General features: G+C 43.4%; 1 protein-coding gene across 6 annotated transcripts in view; it reads right to left on the bottom strand.

Annotated features, from left to right (window-relative positions):
* The window catches only part of MTRR (5-methyltetrahydrofolate-homocysteine methyltransferase reductase), a 122,959-nt gene that overhangs the window by 97,090 nt on the left and 7,275 nt on the right, over window positions 1–18,594 (bottom strand). For 3 of the 6 annotated variants that reach the window (XM_034761519.1, XM_034761517.1, XM_034761518.1), the window contains exons 2-5: window positions 16,827–16,981; window positions 7,030–7,183; window positions 3,253–3,370; window positions 1,671–2,052 (exon numbers count right to left, since the gene is read on the bottom strand). In XM_034761519.1, coding sequence (XP_034617410.1) covers window positions 1,671–2,052; window positions 3,253–3,370; window positions 7,030–7,183; window positions 16,827–16,970 — 798 coding nt within the window. In that variant the 5' untranslated portion in view covers window positions 16,971–16,981. Of the gene's footprint in view, window positions 1–1,670; window positions 2,053–3,252; window positions 3,371–7,029; window positions 7,184–9,591; window positions 9,786–16,826; window positions 16,982–18,594 lie in introns of those variants that run through there. The other 3 variants (XM_034761521.1, XM_034761520.1, XM_034761522.1) reach the window with 3 other exon arrangements.

Raw genomic sequence — 18,594 nt, 5'->3', positions numbered from 1 at the left:
TCATAGTATCATAGAATCATAGAATATCAGAGTTGGAAGGGACCTCAAGAGGTCATCTAGTCCAACCCCCTGCTCAAAGCAGGACCAATTCCCAGCTAAATCATCCCAGCCAGGGCTTTGTCAAGCCGGGCCTTAAAAACCTCCAAGGAAGGAGACTCCACCACCTCCCTAGGTAACGCATTCCAGTGTTTCACCACCCTCCTAGTGAAATAGTTTTTCCTGATATCCAACCTGGACCTCCCCCACTGCAACTTGAGACCATTGCTCCTTGTTCTGTCATCTGCCACCACTGAGAACAGCCGAGCTCCATCCTCTTTGGAACCCCCCTTCAGGTAGTTGAAGGCTGCTATCAAATCCCCCCTCATTCTTCTCTTCTGGAGACTAAACAATCCCAGTTCCCTCAGCCTCTCCTCATAAGTCATGTGCTCCAGACCCCTAATCATTTTTGTTGCCCTCCGCTGGACTCTTTCCAATTTTTCCACATCCTTCTTGTAGTGTGGGGCCCAAAACTGGACACAGTATTCCAGATGAGGCCTCACCAATGTCGAATAAAGGGGAACGATCAAGCTATCAACTTGATTTTTAAAAATAATAAAAATTAAAAAAAGCAAACACGATCTCTCTCAACCTCCAAGTTCACATGGGATTTTATTTCAAAACTAAAGTAAAACAAAGAGCATGTCAGAATTCCAACTGTCATCTGAAAGAAACTTAGAAATATAACCAAATGAACCAAATGCTCACGGTCTGGCAAGCAAAGTACTGTTTTTAGCTGTATTTTCTAGACCATTCTGGGCTTCACAGCTATAGAGTGCAACAGATCACAAGCTGAGGCTGTGCAGGCTTTGTTTTGTTTTGCACAGTATACCATAGTTTAAAATGGCTTCTTTGTAAAAGCATATTGAGCTTAAAGCACTAATATCAACCATTTGCTAGTTTTTAATCTGCAATTTATTGTTCAATTTACAACAGTAAAACTAGTATGATGTTATTACAGTGCCAAGTTTGTCACAGTTATTGACTATGAAGCTATATTTTGAGCTGTTTTTGCACAATCATTTCTGACTTTTGTAAAGTACTGCGTTTTGTATTAAAATTGGACTAGACTGATTTTAATGGAAGGAGTTTTTCATTACTACAAAATAAACTTTTGATGATTCCAGCAATTAAAGTTGTTTACTTCCTGGCATTTTGGTGTGATTTCCTTAGAGAGGGCTTATCCTCTTGTCTGATGTAACTGGTTATACTTATAAGGTCACGGTCCGCTAAACTGACAAATATTCAGATATAAGCAGACATTTGTTACTTATAAAGTAATATGAAAATCTGCTTCCTTCAGAAACATATATGCCTTAGAAATTTGTTCAAATGTCCCATTTAACTACAGAGACACAAGGTGGAGGAAGTAATGTCTTTTATTGGACCAACTTCTGCTGGCAAGAGAAACAAGCTTTTGAGCCACACAGAGCTCTTCTTCAGCTCGAAAACTTGTCTCTCTCACCAACAGAAGTTGGTCCAATACAAAATATTGCATCACCCACCCTGTCTCTCTAATCTCCCAGGACAGACACAGCTACAACTACACTCCATTTAACTATAGGATCATGAGTGAAAACATCCATTGATCAGAATTTTCTATCTTTTATCATCCAAAACTCTGAAGTCCTTACCTGGTCAATGCTGTCCTGAAACTGTACATCTATATATTCTGATGGCAGAGCAGGAATATTAAGAGTGGACTTTGAAAGAGGAGGGACTGATCGATCAAGTGAAGGTTCAGTATTTTGAACAGACACGACAGAATGAACATTAGCTGGTCTTTGGGATAAAGTATCAGTAGCCTTCACTTCTAAATCTTCTAGCTTCAAATGCTGTATTTCTGAGTCTAAGCTGCATGCTCCTGACATGCTTGGGTCCACAGTCATTGCAGAGACACCATTAGATACAGCCCTGAGATTGTTGCTCATGTCTTCTTTTATGTTCCGTGACGTAAATTCTCTTCTAAGGGCAAGCCAAAGCCCATCGATCCATGGCTCTACCACTATTTCCAAACTGAAACAAACAAGGCAAAGTGGAGGTAAAGAATGACTTACTTCACTTTTAATTCTTACAAATAACCAAAAGATCAAAAAGACTTGATCACACTTTTCATTTTTCATTACATGTACACAAATAGTTACTATTAAGAGGACTTCCTTTACTACAAATTCATGTTTGCATTTGACATCACTTTTTTTTTTTTTTCAGATTTAGGGGGGAAAAGCACTCTCTTTCTGCCAACTATACAACTTTTATCTTCTTATGATGAAGCTCATCATAAGGAATTAAAAAAGGAGTAACTGGAAAACACATGACTTTCAGCTGTTTATTGTAAGCTACAGACATAACTAATAAAGTTCAATTTTTTTAAAACACAAAAATAAGTCTTACGGTTGTGGCAATGTTTGTATGTTTTATTCTGTCCAGCACCTTCATACGCCTAACAAATATATATAGCAAAGACTCTGGTCTCCATTTGATGGAAAATGAAATCAGGAAAACAAGAAAAAAAACTATTTTCTCTCAGTAAAAATCTCTCTCTCTAAAGAAAACACTGAGATTAGTGGGCCGTTTTATAGAGGAAAAAAGGATAATTTTAGGGAGTACTCAAACTAATCCTGCTACTATAGAAGGGGGGGGAAGGGGAGAGACAAAAACAAACTGCACAGAAGACTCCACCTATTGCGAGACGAAAACTGGTATGCTCAGATGGGTAAATCTCCTTTGTATGAAGCTGAGGTCACAGTTTTGTTTGAATCCAGTCTCCATATACTAGGTAGAGGTCACATTACCCACTGTTTCGACTATAGAGATATTGTTGAACTGTGGTTGTTTTGTATTTATAAGACTGAATTTTCTTTGGTTAAACCTAAAAACTAGTAATAAAACCTTGTACACATAATATAGGTAGAAAAAGGCCAAGAATGTCACTGTTTATGAAAAGGTCTTCAGATGCAGTTTTCAGAAGTGCTGAACCCTCACAGCTTCCCACTGGAGTTGTGGACAGTTATCACTTCTCAGTGAACAGGCCCATTCAAATTCACTGAAGATAAGTATTATTCTTCTAGCTCACGCTGGGTTCAATCCACTCAGATGCTAAGCATCATCAACTACTACTGGCTTCACTGAGTACTCAGTAACTGGCAGGATTCATCTTTAATCCCATGTTTATTGGGAGAAAATAAAAAACAATTAAACTAATTCTGCTCATACCCTACGCAATCATCCGCCAGTCCAGTCTCATAGAAATGCTGTGCACCGAGTTCCTGGAGCCGTTTGTCTACTATCTTCCCACCATTGCAGAAGAACATGTATTCAGAATCTCCCAGACCTGAAAAATTCATGTAAAGAGGTTTTATAGCTAACAAATAGATATAAAAGTTACAGTGAAAATTTACAGTGAAAACCAATCGGGGGGAGGGATAGTTCACTGGTTTGAGCAACAGCTTACTACACCCCAGGTTATGAGTTCAATCCTTAAGGGGGCCATTTAGGGATCTGGGGCAAAAATCTATCTGGAGATTGGCCCTGCTTTGAGCAGGGGATTGGACTAGATGAACTCCTGAGGTCCCTTCCAATCCTGATATTCTATGATTCAATTGTCTCACAAACAGGAAAGTTAGTATGTATATGAAAGTAGATATATTTAAATCCTAAATTAACAAAACACATGTGAACTGAAAATTGAATAGCTGATTACATTATTAAGGTATAGTTGACAAATGGTTCCTCTTCATTTACCTGCCCAGTTCCAAGTTCAACATGTTGTGTTTCTATTGCAACAGTTGTAGGCACTGAAAATGCCTCAAGCAACATCTTCCTGCCATGTTTTAGGTGTTTATCATCAGAAACTGTTGTCAGAGAAACACAAAACACCTAAACTAACTAAAAACAAACTGTAGGTTGTAAATTCACGTGAATACCGAAGAAATAAATTTATTTCAGCTAGAGCTAAGATGTTTAAATTAGTGACATATATTAACCAAGGAAAACATATTAAACATATTCGAGAGAAAAAGAAAAAGAGACAAACATTATAAATGCAGGAAAATTTAAGTAAAGGTAAATTTTAAAACCAGAGAGGTATATGGAAATACATGAATCATGAAATTTTCACCATTGTCTTGCGCAGGAACCATCAGAGATACTGAGTAAAAAATATCCAAGCATAACTCTTAGGGTATGTCTACACTTACAGAGTTTTTGCACTGTAAATTTCACTGGTGATAGGGAACTGGTGAAAGTAAAGTGCTGATTTGTGTATTCACTCAATTCCTCAGGCGTCAGAGAGTGTTTACACTACCAGCACTTCTATCGCTGCTGAGAGTAGCGCTGTAGGACAGCTATCCCACAGTGCAGCTCTCACAATAGGTCTTGGGGAAGGGGGGTGTGAGCGGAAGGCATTCTGGGACCCTGCTCAGTGCCTTGTGCTGCCCTGCTTCATGTCTTAGGAGCCCCATTAGTTCCTTGTGTCTTCCATGGGATTTTTTTTAAAAACCTCCTGCTGTCTGGCTGCTTTCCCTGCCACATCTACAAACAAAGGGAAAGGGAGCTTCAAACTTCCCAGGGTTTACAGTCGAAGGGGTGGACATCAGTGCGTCAGAGCAGCGGAGATGCTGGCCAGTGTGATCACTTTTGAAACTGTGGGATACCCGCCGGAGGCCAAAAGATGTTTACACTGCTAGAACGTGTCTTCACTTTCACAGCAATGCAAAAAGAAAGGCGGTAAGAGCTGTATGGCTCGCGTGAAGGTGGTTTTCTTTTTGCGGTGAACCTTCTGAGTTTCACTGCAAAAAGTCATTAACAAGTGTAGACGCTCCCGTGGTTTTAGCGCAAAAACTTTTTGCACTTTAAATGGTAAGTGTAGACATACCCTTAGGTCCATAACCTCAATCGCCTTAGTAAAGATACTGATCCAGCGCAAAGTCAGAGAGACTACCTGCTCTTAACTACGCTGTGATTAGGAATTCTCACTGCCTTCTCAATGGCTAGAGAGGCCACAGTAAAAGATGTACTTAACATAACAAAGGGTTTTTTTCATGGTAGCCCCAGTGGCCTAATGACCAAGGCATTGGCCTCCTAAACCAGGGATTGTGAGTTCAAGTCCCATCTGGGGTGAAGAGAATTTTTATGGGGGGAGAGATAGCTCAGTGCTTTGAGCATTGGCCTGCTAAACCCAGGGTTGTGAGTTCAATCCTTGAGGGGGGCCATTTAGGGATCTGGGGCAAAAATCTGTCTGGGGATTAGTCCTGCTTTGAGCAGGGGGTTGGACTAGATAACCTCCTGAGGTCCCTGCTAACTCTGATATGCTATGATATCTTTCCCCATTATTCACAAAGAATCCTAGGACTGGAAGGGACCTTGAGGGGTCATCTAATCTAGTCCCTTACACTCATAGCAGGACTAAGTTATATCTTGACCATCCCTGACAGGTGTTTGTCTAACCTACTCTTAAGAATCTCCAGTGATGGAGATTCCACAACCTCCCTAGGCAATTTATTCCAGTGCTTAACTGCCCTGACAGTTAGGAAGTTTTTCCTAATTTCCAAACCAAACTGCTCTTACTGCAATTTAAGCCCCATTGCTTCTTGTCCTATCCTCAAAGGTTGAGAACAATTTTTCTCCCTCCTCCTTGTAACAATGTTTTATGTACTTGAAAACTGTTATGTCCCCTCTCAGTAGGTATACTGTTAGTTTTAAAGATGTCATTACACACATAGCTAGCAAATATGAAATTAGTTACAAAAAATCAATGCTGTTTCACATTCTCAATCGTCCATCTGCAATGAGTAATAAATACAGTATCTTCTCCAGAATTAATATGACTATGGCTGCAAACTTCTTATACTCTTCAGAAAACTCTCATAACTAAAAATAAACTTCAGAATACACATGACAAAGTTTTTTAGCCTGATAGTTTAAATGCAGATTGAACAGTCAGCAGCTCTCTGATAGTGGAATTAAAGCTTTTCAGATGAACTTCTGCATTTCCAGAACTGTCTGGGTTTTGGTTTTTTACCTCAATATTCTTTGATTTTTCCCCATTAAGTTACTGACAAGTGTTAACAATTTTAACTGTAGCTTAATTAACAAAAGCCATTTGGTGTTTCTCATTATTGTTGAAATAGGTCGTGGCACAAGTATTAAGAATTTTCAGATTAAAAAAAAAAAACCTGACATTTTTTACACTTTCACATCTCCAAACTGACACAGTCAATTTATTATAAATTTGGTAATACAAATATTTTCCAAACCCACACCTCCTATCTCAATTTATAGTGTCAAATTACTTCTCACCCCCAGGATGTCCAATGGATATTAAATTGATAAATCACATTTTAATTTTGAATCACATTCATGACAAATCCTTGCTATACTGCTCCACAATTATTACACATAAAATCAGCTAATAATAGAAGAATAAAAGTTGTATTGTAAGAGATTGGGGCCTGTCTCATAGCACTCTCTTCTGGATGGACCCTGGCTTGCTCTTCTTGAACCCCCACCCGCCCTTGGGGAATTCTGCCAGGAACTGTCTCACCGTCTCTAGGGAAGTTAGTTTCCAGCAGGGTTAGTTGTTATGGTTCTTTTTCTTTTAATTCAAGTCTCCTCAACAAACAAGATAAAAACTTCTCAGTCTCCCTTCTGTTCATTTCTGTTTCAGGGAACAGCTCCTTCCAGCAGTAGCTCCAGTCTCTGTCAGGTACTACAGTGCCTTATCATTTCTTGCTCTTCCTTTTATGAGAATCAGCCAATTAAGCTGCAGATCTTTTACCAAGCACAGCCAGCAGTGCTAGTCAGCGAGCCACTGGCTTCTGACCTCAATCAAATGGTATCCCTTATACCTTCACAACTATGAATAGGCTTATTTACTATTTTAAGAATTACTTAAAAGATACCACAGTACAGTGGGGACAATATAGTGACAAATTAATTTCGGATACTGATATAGAAGTGCAGGAAAAGGTGACACAGGAAATACTGTATTACCTAACAATCCATAACGTAGATGTGCAAAATGATCAGGTGGCAGGGTCTTGTTTTTAATTTCCTTAACAAACTTGCAAGCTGTGTCTGGAGGGTCTCCAGTACCAGTAGTGGAAATAACAATAACAAGAGGGTCCTTTTCTGTTACCAGATTATACTACAAAAAAAGTGGAAAAAAGGCAAATTAAAAAGAATAACCCAATACACATTTATAGTCAAGTCAAAGAGTTGATCCTGGCAGTGTTGTTTTTTACAATTGGATGGTTTCTCACTTTCCTCCTTATCCCACATTTTTATGCTCTCTTCTCTTTTCTTCCATATCTGCATGAGACCATAGTAAGCCTTCTAAATAATGACAAGTTTATTTGGGGGATGCAACATTCTCTCACTTTGTATTACTTTTTGGGCTTGTAACCTCTTGTTTATTAACCTATTCTAACATGTGAAACAGTTTGTATAGAAGAAGAAAAGAAAAAAAGACTATCAGATTGCATGAACTCATGTCAGAAGTCTGAACTGCCTGGTCATCTCTTAAATCTATGATGTATGTATAATTAACCTAAAGAATGCCAGTCGTGTTACACAACAGATCAGTGTTCATTTCTTTTTTACAAGATGTAAACAGCACTGTCTTGCAGTATGGTAAAAAAAAACCTGCACTCAGTAACATTACAAAAATCTTATGAAACAGGATGAGAGGGGTAAAGTGTGAAAGCAATACAAGGGTATCCATACTAATCCTGTGAAATAATGGCATCTGCACATTTAGGGTCAAATTTTCAACAAGTCTTTAATCTCACACCATTTGTATGGCCAATCAATTAAAGGCAAAATTCTGAGCACATCATTACTTGCATATCCAAAGATGAGGTGTTTTGAAAATATGGCCCTTTACAGTATCTGCCCACCTATCATTTGGAAAATGCATCTTTTGCATATCTCACTTTTAACTGATTGTTTGTTAAGTGTTATATGTTGCTTTCACAAGAACTACTTAATCAACTCTGGCATTTATTTACATGCATCTGAAATTCTCAGGTGAAAACAATTCAGCTTGTTTGATGAGTCAAGTTGTCCATAGCAAGAAAAAAAGTGGTTACAGCTGCACTGTGAGCTTAGTGGCTAAAGCATATCAACTGTCAGTTTGATTAATCAGACATCTACACCCTCTAAAATATCCCTGTAGGGAAGTTTGGAATCACATGAATAGCTAGTAGTTCACATGAAAAAGAAAGGCTAGAGCTCAGGCTTTGAACTCTGAACCCCACCCTCCTACCAAACGCTTCAGAGCCTGAGCTCCAGCCTGAGTTGGAATGGCTACACATCTATTTTATTGCCCTAGTGTGATCCCTGCAAGCCTGAACATGTAGACCCTGGCACTGAGAGTTGTTGGTTGTTGTTTTTTTCCCCCGGTGCAGATATACCATAAAAGCATCAGAGATGCCCTGGCAGCTTAGCTGTTGTTGCTAGGCCATATGCCACCTTCCAGCTGAGGTCACTCCTGAGTGCCCAATGCTAGGTCAAGACCTTCTCTCCCTGCACTCTCAGATGCTGGCTTCTGTGCTACCCTCTAAGTGCAAAGTCAGGAGGTAAAAAAAGAGAAGAGGTGGCACGGGGCATGCTCCCTCCTTGCCTTAATGGGTGCATGCACAGCTGCATAGAAGTGCGTGTAGGAGACATCAGAAAATTGTCATGCCCCTTTCCCTATTGGAAAAATTAGTTTAACTCAGCTAGCTGTTAGTCCCTGACCTGACACAAGGGAATTTTGCCCCTCAGGCCTCCCATGTCAGATGTCACACAAGCCCCACAAAACCTACGCCTAGACCTGGTATATTTTTCCCTGATTTGTCCTAGCCAAATAGAAGACCTCTCCATTCAGGTACAGCTGCTCCCTGGACAAGGAGTGAGGGAACTTGTAGTTGAAGAGATCTGCAAAGCTATACAAATTGTGGTCTTCTCTTATCAAAACAAATAATAAACTTTAATAAAAAAATTCTCACATATGCGCAACATTTCATCTCATCAGTAAATCAAAGCTTGGTGCCAACTTGCCATGTCTGACAAAATAGACTTGTTCCAGTAGCAGGCCACCTCCAGCCAAACAGGCCTGGAGATGCCCCCACATCAATCTGTAGAGAGTGTGGAAGGAAGAGACAACTGCTCTGAAGTAGATTGAAGGCTCCCTCACCCAGGGCCGGCGCTTCCACTAGGCGACCCTAGGCGGCAGGATTTGGGGGGCGGCATTTTGCTGCCCTCGGTGGAAATTCAGCGGCGGGTCCTTCACTCACTCCAGGACCCGCCGCCAAAGTGCCTCGAAGAAACGAAGCGGAAGGGACCCCGCCGCTGAATGCTCAGAGGAGAAGCGCTGCTGCCTAGGGCGGCAAAATCCCTGGCGCCGCTCCTGCCCTCACCTTTTGGGTTTGGCTTTATGTTCTTTCCATAAGAATTGTTAATGTGTATAAAATACACAAGATGTGCTACTATAAGTAAAATTACACAATAAGAAGCTCTGCTACCAAACAAGTACTTCCCATAAAGATGACATGAGAACAGTAAATAGTTTACCTTTGTGTTCTCTGTTGCTCCTTTGATTACATGAAAATATTACCCATCCCTGATTTGGTTTTGTTTTCTGCTTATTTATTTCCCCAGGAATATCAGGAATGTCAAGTTTTATCTTTTCTGTTCTTGTTGGAGGACCCAGATGTGTGGATTTGGTCCTTTCACAACCTTTAACAGAGGCCTTGGCTACACTTGCAGCTGTACAGCGCTGTGAGATAAACCTGTCTTTGTACAGCTGAGTAGGGAAAGCGCTGCAGTCTGTCCACATTGACAGCTGCCAGCGCATGGTTGTGGCCACATTTGCGGCAATTGCAGCGCCATTGGGAGAGGTGCATTATGGGCAGTTATCCCACAGAGCACCTCTTCCCATTCTGGCGCCGTGGGTTGTGGGAAGGGGGCGTGGGTGCGGGGGATTCTGGGTCCTGTCCCAATGCCCCGTGATGCATCGCCTCGCATCCCAGAAATCCCTTTGTTTCCGTCCACCTTTGGCGCCATTTTCAACGGTTTCTGTGCAGCATGATCTGTCTGCGGGAAATGGAGTCCGAACTGCTGAGGCGTATGCTGACGAGTCTCGCCAGCACGTCACGTTTGGCTGTCGAACTATTCCTTAAGATCCAAAGTGACAGTGAGAGTGAGTAGTCCGACGATGTGATTGAGCCGCATAACGCGTACAACACGAAATTGCTTGTGGCATTCATGGATATGCTCAGCACCGTGGAACGCCGCTTTTGGGCTCGGGAAACAAGCACCGAGTGGTGGGATCACATCGTCATGGAAGTCTGGGATGATGAGCAGTGGCTGCGGAACTTTTGGATGAGAAAAGCCACTTTCATGGGACTGTGTGAGGAGCTCACCCCCACCCTGTTGCGCAAGCACACGAGATTGAGAGCTGCCCTGCCAGTGGAGAAGCGGATGGCTATTGCAATCTGGAAGCTGGCAACTACAGATAGCTACCGGTCGGTCACAAACCAGTTTGGAGTGGGAAAGTCGACCGTTGGAATCGTGTTGATGCAAGTTTGCAAAGCCATTAATCGCATCCTACTCAGAAGAACCGTGACTCTGGCTAATGTGCAGGACATAGTGGATGGCTTTGCACAAATGGGGTGCCCTAACTGTGGAGGGGAGATAGATAGGACGCACATTACTATTCTGGCACTACCCCACCTAGCATCCGAGTACGTTAATCGGAAGGGGTACTTCTCTATGGTTCTCCAGGCACTTGTGGATCACCGTGGGCGTTTCATTGACATTAACACAGGCTGGCCAGGAAAGGTGCATGACGCACGCATCTTTCGGAACACTTGGCTGTTCAGAAAGCTGCAGGCCAGGACCTTTTTCCCCAGAGTGACTGTTGCACTTCAGGATAGCTATACTGCATGGTGATGGGGGTTGAGTGCAGAAGATAAGGGTTGTGGTTTTCAGGGCTGGGTGGTGAAGATATTGGTGTTGGAGGCAGCTGGTGGTGTGAAGAACCCAGAAGTTGGGGAAAGTGGGTTGGAGGTAACAGTGGAGCACAAGGGAAAGAGTTTGGGGACAAGGGCTGTAGAGGGGGCGGGGGGACGTTTGCGGTACCATCCCGATGTGCAGAAAAACCTGAGAGTCTCTGGATAAAGTTGAGAAGTGGGAGCAACAAGGGTGATGTTGTGGTTGGAGTCTGCTATAGACCACCAGACCAGGGGGATGAGGTGGACGAGGCTTTCTTCTGGCAACTAGCAGAAATTGCTAGATCACAGGCCCTGGTTCTCATGGGAGACTTTAATCACCCTGATATCTGCTGGGAGAGCAATACAGCGGTGCACAGGCAATCCAGGAAATTTTTGGAAAGTGTAGGGGACAATTTCCTGGTGCAAGTGCTGGAGGAACCAACTAGGGGCAAAGCTTTTCTTGACCTGCTGCTCACAAACAGGGAAGAACTAGTAGGGGAAGCAAAAGTGGATGGGAACCTGGGAGGCAGTGACCATGAGATGGTCGAGTTCAGGATCCTGACACAAGGAAGAAAGGAGAGCAGCAGAATACAGACCCTGGACTTCAGAAAAGCAGACTTTGACTCCCTCAGGGAACAGATGGGCAGGATCCCCTGGGAGAATAACATGAAGGGCAAAGGGGTCCAGGAGAGCTGGCTGTATTTTAAAGAATCCTTATTGAGGTTGCAGGAACAAACCATCCCGATGTGTAGAAAGAATAGTAAATATGGCAGGAGACCAGCTTGGCTAAACAGCGAAATCCTTGCTAATCTTAAATGCAAAAAAGAGGCTTATAAGAAGTGGAAGATTGGACAAATGACCAGGGAGGAGTATAAAAATATTGCTCAGGCGTGCAGGAGTGAAATCAGGAAGGCCAAATCACACTTGGAGTTGCAGTTAGCAAGAGATGTTAAGAGTAACAAGAAGGGTTTCTTCAGGTATGTTAGCAACAAGAAGAAAATCAAGGAAAGTGTGGGCCCCTTACTGAATGAGGGAGGCAACCTAGTGACAGAGGATGTGGAAAAAGCTAATGTACTCAATGATTTTTTTGCCTCTGTCTTCACGCACAAGGTCAGCTCCCAGATTGCTGCACTGGGCAGTACAGCATGGGGAGAAGGTGACCAACCCTCTGTGGAGAAAGAAGTGGTTCAGGACTATTTAGAAAAACTGGACGTGCACAAGTCCATGGGGCCGGATGCGCTGCATCCGAGGGTGCTAAAAGAGTTGGCGGGTGAGATTGCAGAGCCATTAGCCATTATTTTTGAAAACTCATGGCGATCGGGGGAGGTCCCAGATGACTGGAAAAAGGCTAATGTAGTGCCCATCTTTAAAAAAGGGAAGAAGGAGGATCCGGGGAACTACAGGCCAGTCAGCCTCACCTCAGTCCCTGGAAAAATCATGGAGCAGGTCCTCAAGGAATCAATTATGAAACATTTAGAGGAGAGGAAAGTGATCAAGAACAGTCAGCATGGATTCACGAAGGGGAAGTCGTGCCTGACTAACCTAATTGCCTTCTATGATGAGATAACTGGCTCTGTGGATGAGGGGAAAGCAGTGGATGTGTTATTTCTTGACTTTAGCAAAGCTTTTGATACGGTCTCCCACAGTATTCTTGCCACCAAGTTAAAGAAGTATGGGCTGGATGAATGGACTGTAAGGTGGATAGAAAGCTGGCTAGATCGTCGGGCTCAACGGGTAGTGATCAATGGCTCCATGTCTAGTTGGCAGCCGGTTTCAAGCAGAGTGCCCCAAGGGTCGGTCCTGGGGCCGGTTTTGTTTAATATCTTTATTAATGATCTGGAGGATGGTGTGGACTGCACTCTCAGCAAGTTTGCAGATGACACTAAACTAGGAGGCGTGGTAGATACACTAGAGGGTAGGGATCGGATACAGAGGGACCTAGACAAATTAGAGGATTGGGCAGAAAAAAACCTGATGAGGTTCAACAAGGACAAGTGCAGAGTCCTGCACTTAGGACGGAAGAATCCCATGCACTGCTACAGACTAGGGACCGAATGGCTAGGTAGCAGTTCTGCTGAAAAGGACCTAGGGGTCACAGTGGACGAGAAGCTGGATATGAGTCAACAGTGTGCTCTTGTTGCCAAGAAGGCTAACGGCATTTTGGGCTGTATAAGTAGGGGCATTGCCAGCAGATCGAGGAACGTGATCGTTCCCCTTTATTCGACATTGGTGAGGCCTCATCTGGAATACTGTGTCCAGTTTTGGGCCCCACACTACAAGAAGGATGTGGAAAAATTGGAAAGAGTCCAGCGGAGGGCAACAAAAATGATTAGGGGTCTGGAGCACATGACTTATGAGGAGAGGCTGAGAGAACTGGGATTGTTTAGTCTCCAGAAGAGAAGAATGAGGGGGGATTTGATAGCAGCCTTCAACTACCTGAAGGGGGGTTCCAAAGAGGATGGAGCTCGGCTGTTCTCAGTGGTGGCAGATGACAGAACAAGGAGCAATGGTCTCAAGTTGCAGTGGGGGAGGTCCAGGTTGGATATCAGGAAAAACTATTTCACTAGGAGGGTGGTGAAACACTGGAATGCGTTACCTAGGGAGGTGGTGGAGTCTCCTTCCTTGGAGGTTTTTAAGGCCTGGCTTGACAAAGCCCTGGCTGGGATGATTTAGCTGGGAATTGGTCCTGCTTTGAGCAGGGGGTTGGACTAGATGACCTCTTGAGGTCCCTTCCAACTCTGATATTCTATGATTCTATGATTCTATGATTCTATGATACACCATGGTTGTGTCTTCCTCCTCAGACTCACTCTCAGATGTTCTGCATAGGGGTAGGTTAGCTGCAGGGGGCTGGCTGTCCACGTTGGAGGGCGGCTTTGGTCCAGCACCTTCGTTCTGCCCAGTTGCCCTGTTGTGGCCCATCTCATAAGGGGTGCCTACCAATTCCCCACAGGGAGCAAAAGGTTTCTATGCNTCTCAAGTTGCAGTGGGGGAGGTCCAGGTTGGATATCAGGAAAAACTATTTCACTAGGAGGGTGGTGAAACACTGAAATGCGTTACCTAGGGAGGTGGTAGAATCTCCTTCCTTGGAGGTTTTTAAGGCCCGGCTTGACAAAGCCCTGGCTGGGATGATTTAGCTGGGAATTGGTCCTGCTTTGAGCAGGGGGTTGGACTAGATGACCTCTTGAGGTCCCTTCCAACTCTGATATTCTATGATTCTATGATACTGCTCCTTCTGCATGGCTACAAGCTCCTGTATAGCATCTGCTTGGCGCTCCAGGATGCTTATGAGCCGATCCGTGCTTTGCCACCGGTGCGCTGCGTTTTCCTGGCGGATCCTGCTTTCTCTCTCCCTCCAGTCTGTGCTTTTTCATTCTCTTTATAGATTGCCGCATCACTTCTTGCAGCATGTCTTCTTTGGTTTTTCGCGGTCTCTTCCTGAGTCTTTGCAGTCTCTGAGCAGGCAATAAGAGGGTCGGCTGAGGTCTCAAGGTGGTTGCAGCTGTATAGGCAAAATGCAACATTTAACAGAGGCAGCATTGTTTATACCAGACAGAGTAAAGATTTCCCCCACACTTAAGGAGGGCACACACAGGGTCTACACAATAGCATAATTTTCCCGTCCCAAACAGAGCACACATAACCCACGGGAACCTCAAAATGGTGAGCAAGGGGGACTGATTGTTTCAGGGCTGCACTGTCCTCTGGGTTTCTGTGCCTTGGGGAGAGCCAACAGCTTCAGGGGGCACCTACACTGAACACTGTCCCACCATTTTCCACAGGAGTTCGTCCTGAACAATATCTCGCTGCTGAGGGTGGCCTGCGGAGGGTCTTCTACTGCAATGTGGCTTCCACCCTGGCCCCTAGGCAGCTTGCCTGTGTGCAGCAATTGTCCCCCCGCCCCTCGCGGCACAGTGGTGCGGACACATTAGCCTGGCTGGGACAAGGACCACTCCCGATAAACCTGTGCACACATTCTCGATGAGACATTCAAAGAGATTACCGAGGCCGATTACCGCGATGGGATAAACCACATCAATGCACTATTTCGCATCTAGGCATGCATGCCTAACCTCCTCTCCCAAAGAGCCCACACCGAAAAAATTGCTTCCCGAAATAAAACCTGCTTACCGGGAACCTGCTCTTCTGTTTATCCTCCACCAAGTACCAGCCACTGCGACTGGCTACCTTCCTCCTGGCTCAAGAAGAGCTCCTGGCTGCATGCCTCCAGGGATTCCGGGCTGTCTCCATCCGGCCCATCACCCTCACTCCTGTTTTCCTCCTCCTCCTCCTCCCCTCCCCCGCACCGGCTCTGAAGTGTCCATGGTGGTGCTCGGAGTGGAGGTGGGGTTAACCCCAGGTATCGCATCCAGCTCTTTGTAGAATCAGCAGGTTGCAGGGAAAGCACCCGAGCGGCTGTTTGCGTCGCAGGCTTTGCAATAGGCACTCCGTAGCTCCTTCACTTTAATCCTGCACTGCAGGGCATTCCGGTCATGGCCCCTTTCCATCATGTCCTTTGATACCTTCCCGAAGGTATCGTAATTCCTACGGGCTGGAGCGCAGCTGGGACTGGACAGCTTCCTCCCCCCAAACACTGATGAGGTCCAGCAACTCGCCATTGCTCCATGCTGGGGCTCACTTGGCACGTGGAGGCATGGTCACCTGGAAAGATTCGCTGATAGCACTCCACACCACGCCTGGCTGAGCAAACAGGAAGGGGATTTTTAAAATTCCCAGGGAATTTTAAGGAAGGGTCACATGGTTGGTTACCTGAGGCCAGGGTAGTAGAGTTTGAACTGATGACCAGAGTGGCTAGAACAGGCATTGTGGGATACTGCCGAATACTTCTGGAGGCCAGTTACAGTGCATTGGGCAGCCACACTGGTGCCGCAGCACTGCAGCGGCAGTGCAATACTCGCTATTCCTCTCAGGGAGGTGGAGTACATGCAGCACTGCAGCCACGGAGATACAGCGCTGCAAATGCCTTGCCAGTGTGGACGGGGAGTGAGTTACAGCGCTGGGGGCGGCTTTACAGCGCTGTAACTCGCAAGTGTAGCCAAGGCCAGAGAATGTGGGATTCCTAAAAACACGTTGGTTTAGAACTCTCTTTACTAGATAGGTGTAACAGACAAACAAAACAAAACCCCCAAAGAATTTTCATCATTCTGAATCTAAATCACAACCCCTCTCAATCAGGTCTTTACTTCCTTGGTAGCACTGATATCATGAGTCATCCTTAGCAACTGTAAATTCGCTTATGTCAACAACGCTAGACTGGATGACTTAGTGGGATTCTACAAACCACAGAGATAAACCTGCATGAATCTGACTGCTGTATTGGGATCTATGTATATATAGAACCCAGTCTGTTCTTTGGGCATTGTCATAATACAAACAATAAATAAGACCAAAAAAATTGTGGTGCTTTTTTTTTTTAAATGATATGGCCTCCCACTCACTAAGTACTGAATTATTTCCAGCAACTCATTTCTGCATGTCTAAGAATCATTTCAACAGGCCACTTTAATGCCAGTGTAGAGACACACACAGAAGAATATTCATATACTCATTTACTACTCTAAGCAAACCATAAACCATAAAAAGGATACATTTGCTACAAGGCTAGTGGAAGCCTCAGTTTGTACTGATCCGAACCACTGACATGGATGTTATGAAAATGTAAATGTACATGATATACTCTCTTCTCTGTGCATGCACATAGCTTCCATTACCGTTAGTGGCTACTATAGGACAACACAGAGAAAAATACATTTCTTAAAAGTCTATTTTCCAAACCAGCATAGAGTATCTCACCTTGTCTGACTCAGTTATACAGTGAATATCAGCTTCAAATCCATGTGCATCTGCCTGCTGGCATATTTCCTCAGCTATGGCTTTTGCCTGTCCCTTCTGTGTTGCATAAAGCAGCAAAAACCTCCTCTTTATATCACAGCACATTTTTAACTATACTGCAGAAAGGAAAAGGAAAGGAAGGTTTACTTCATACAAAGAAATGGAAGCCTGACCATTTATAGAAAAATAGATACCTGTTTTTTACATTAAATATGCAGACCAAGGGACCTAGACTAGAGGGAGTCCCATGCAGATTGAACTCTATGCCTACACAAAGGTCCTTGCAGGACTGAGGTTTGAAGGACCAGTTGGTGACAGCAACGCACCATATTCATGTGGGTTTTCATTGACTTTACTTGGAAACAAAGCAACAGAGCAATGATTCTCACAAAAAGGAATGCTGCTATTTGTCACATGATCCCTTATTTCCCACAGAAAATTGGTGTATATTTTGACGTATTTTTGGAGTTTGCATAAGAGAAATGGGTGGACACTTGGTGACGCCAACAGCATAAACATACGAACAAGTGCAATTTGTTTCTTGTCTTAAAAAAAAGTAAGCTTTCCCAACACAAGTAACTTCTGCTCTAGCCACTGTAGGCCAAATCCTAAAGCCCTTATACACAGGTCAAAAATCTACTGAAGTCAACAGCTGTTTTCCAGGAATAATGACTTCAGCATTTGGCTCTGTACTTTATTATTATTCTTTACTCCATGATTCAAAAACTAAGTATTTCTAATAAACAGCAAAAATATCAGTATGTTTTTCCTTAGAATGAGAATATATATTAAAGCGATCAAAGCAATCCCTAATATGAAATGTGATTCCCTCCCCAAATATACATTAGGGTTTTTATTTTTTTGGGGGGGGGGGGGGGGGTTACAGCATATATTATGTTTTCTCCTTTAATTAAAAAAAAAAGTTACTTTACACAAACTATTCTCTTTTAAGATTTTCTTTTATGTGCATGTAAAAATTCTAAAACACCTTTAGACAGGAGAAGGAAGATTACTGGAACTGGCAAGTAAAAATGACAACTGGCTTGTACTTTCTATATATACTGTAAATTAATCCTTTGTACATTAATCTTCTGTGTCACCATTTTGTTGCTGCTATGAAACTCCAATAAAAACTCTTGTGACTATAGTTACTGTGCTAACTGAACATGTATTAAAGTAAATGTCGTCTTTGAAAGAGTTTTTTCCATATGCTCAGATCTGATTTCTCATCATTATTGCATTTTCCCCTGCACACCCACATGATCAATTACAGCAGACTCTCAATTTATGATTCACATGCTTTGGTATATTGAAGCCTGTATCAAAATGACAACTGCATTTTCCTCTCTTCCCCCTGGGAAACAGGATCTACACCAAGCACAGACTGAGTACAAAGGAAAAGCACTGCATGTCTGGTGCTCTACTGATAAGACAGAATATTGCTCTCCACAGTTTTATTGCAGGTAATGTGTGACAGTAATCCTTTACTGCTTTAAGTAGTCCTATAAATTAGAGTGGCTCAACCAAGAGATAACTGTTAGTGGTACAGTGCCGGTACCATGCCTCAATTCCCATAAATGATGGGAAAAGTAACTACTGAGAAGAAATAAACCTCTCATTGCATTTTGGTGTATTAAAATACTACATTTTATATCAAATTTAATATTAATAATTATGAAGACCTCTTCAAACAAATCTGTCTGAATTTGCAACCTGTGAGAAATAAGTT

This window comes from Trachemys scripta, chromosome 2 (assembly GCF_013100865.1).
Source record: "Trachemys scripta elegans isolate TJP31775 chromosome 2, CAS_Tse_1.0, whole genome shotgun sequence".
Lineage (NCBI taxonomy): Eukaryota > Metazoa > Chordata > Testudines > Emydidae > Trachemys > Trachemys scripta.
This window is presented reverse-complemented; position numbering and strand designations above follow the sequence as displayed.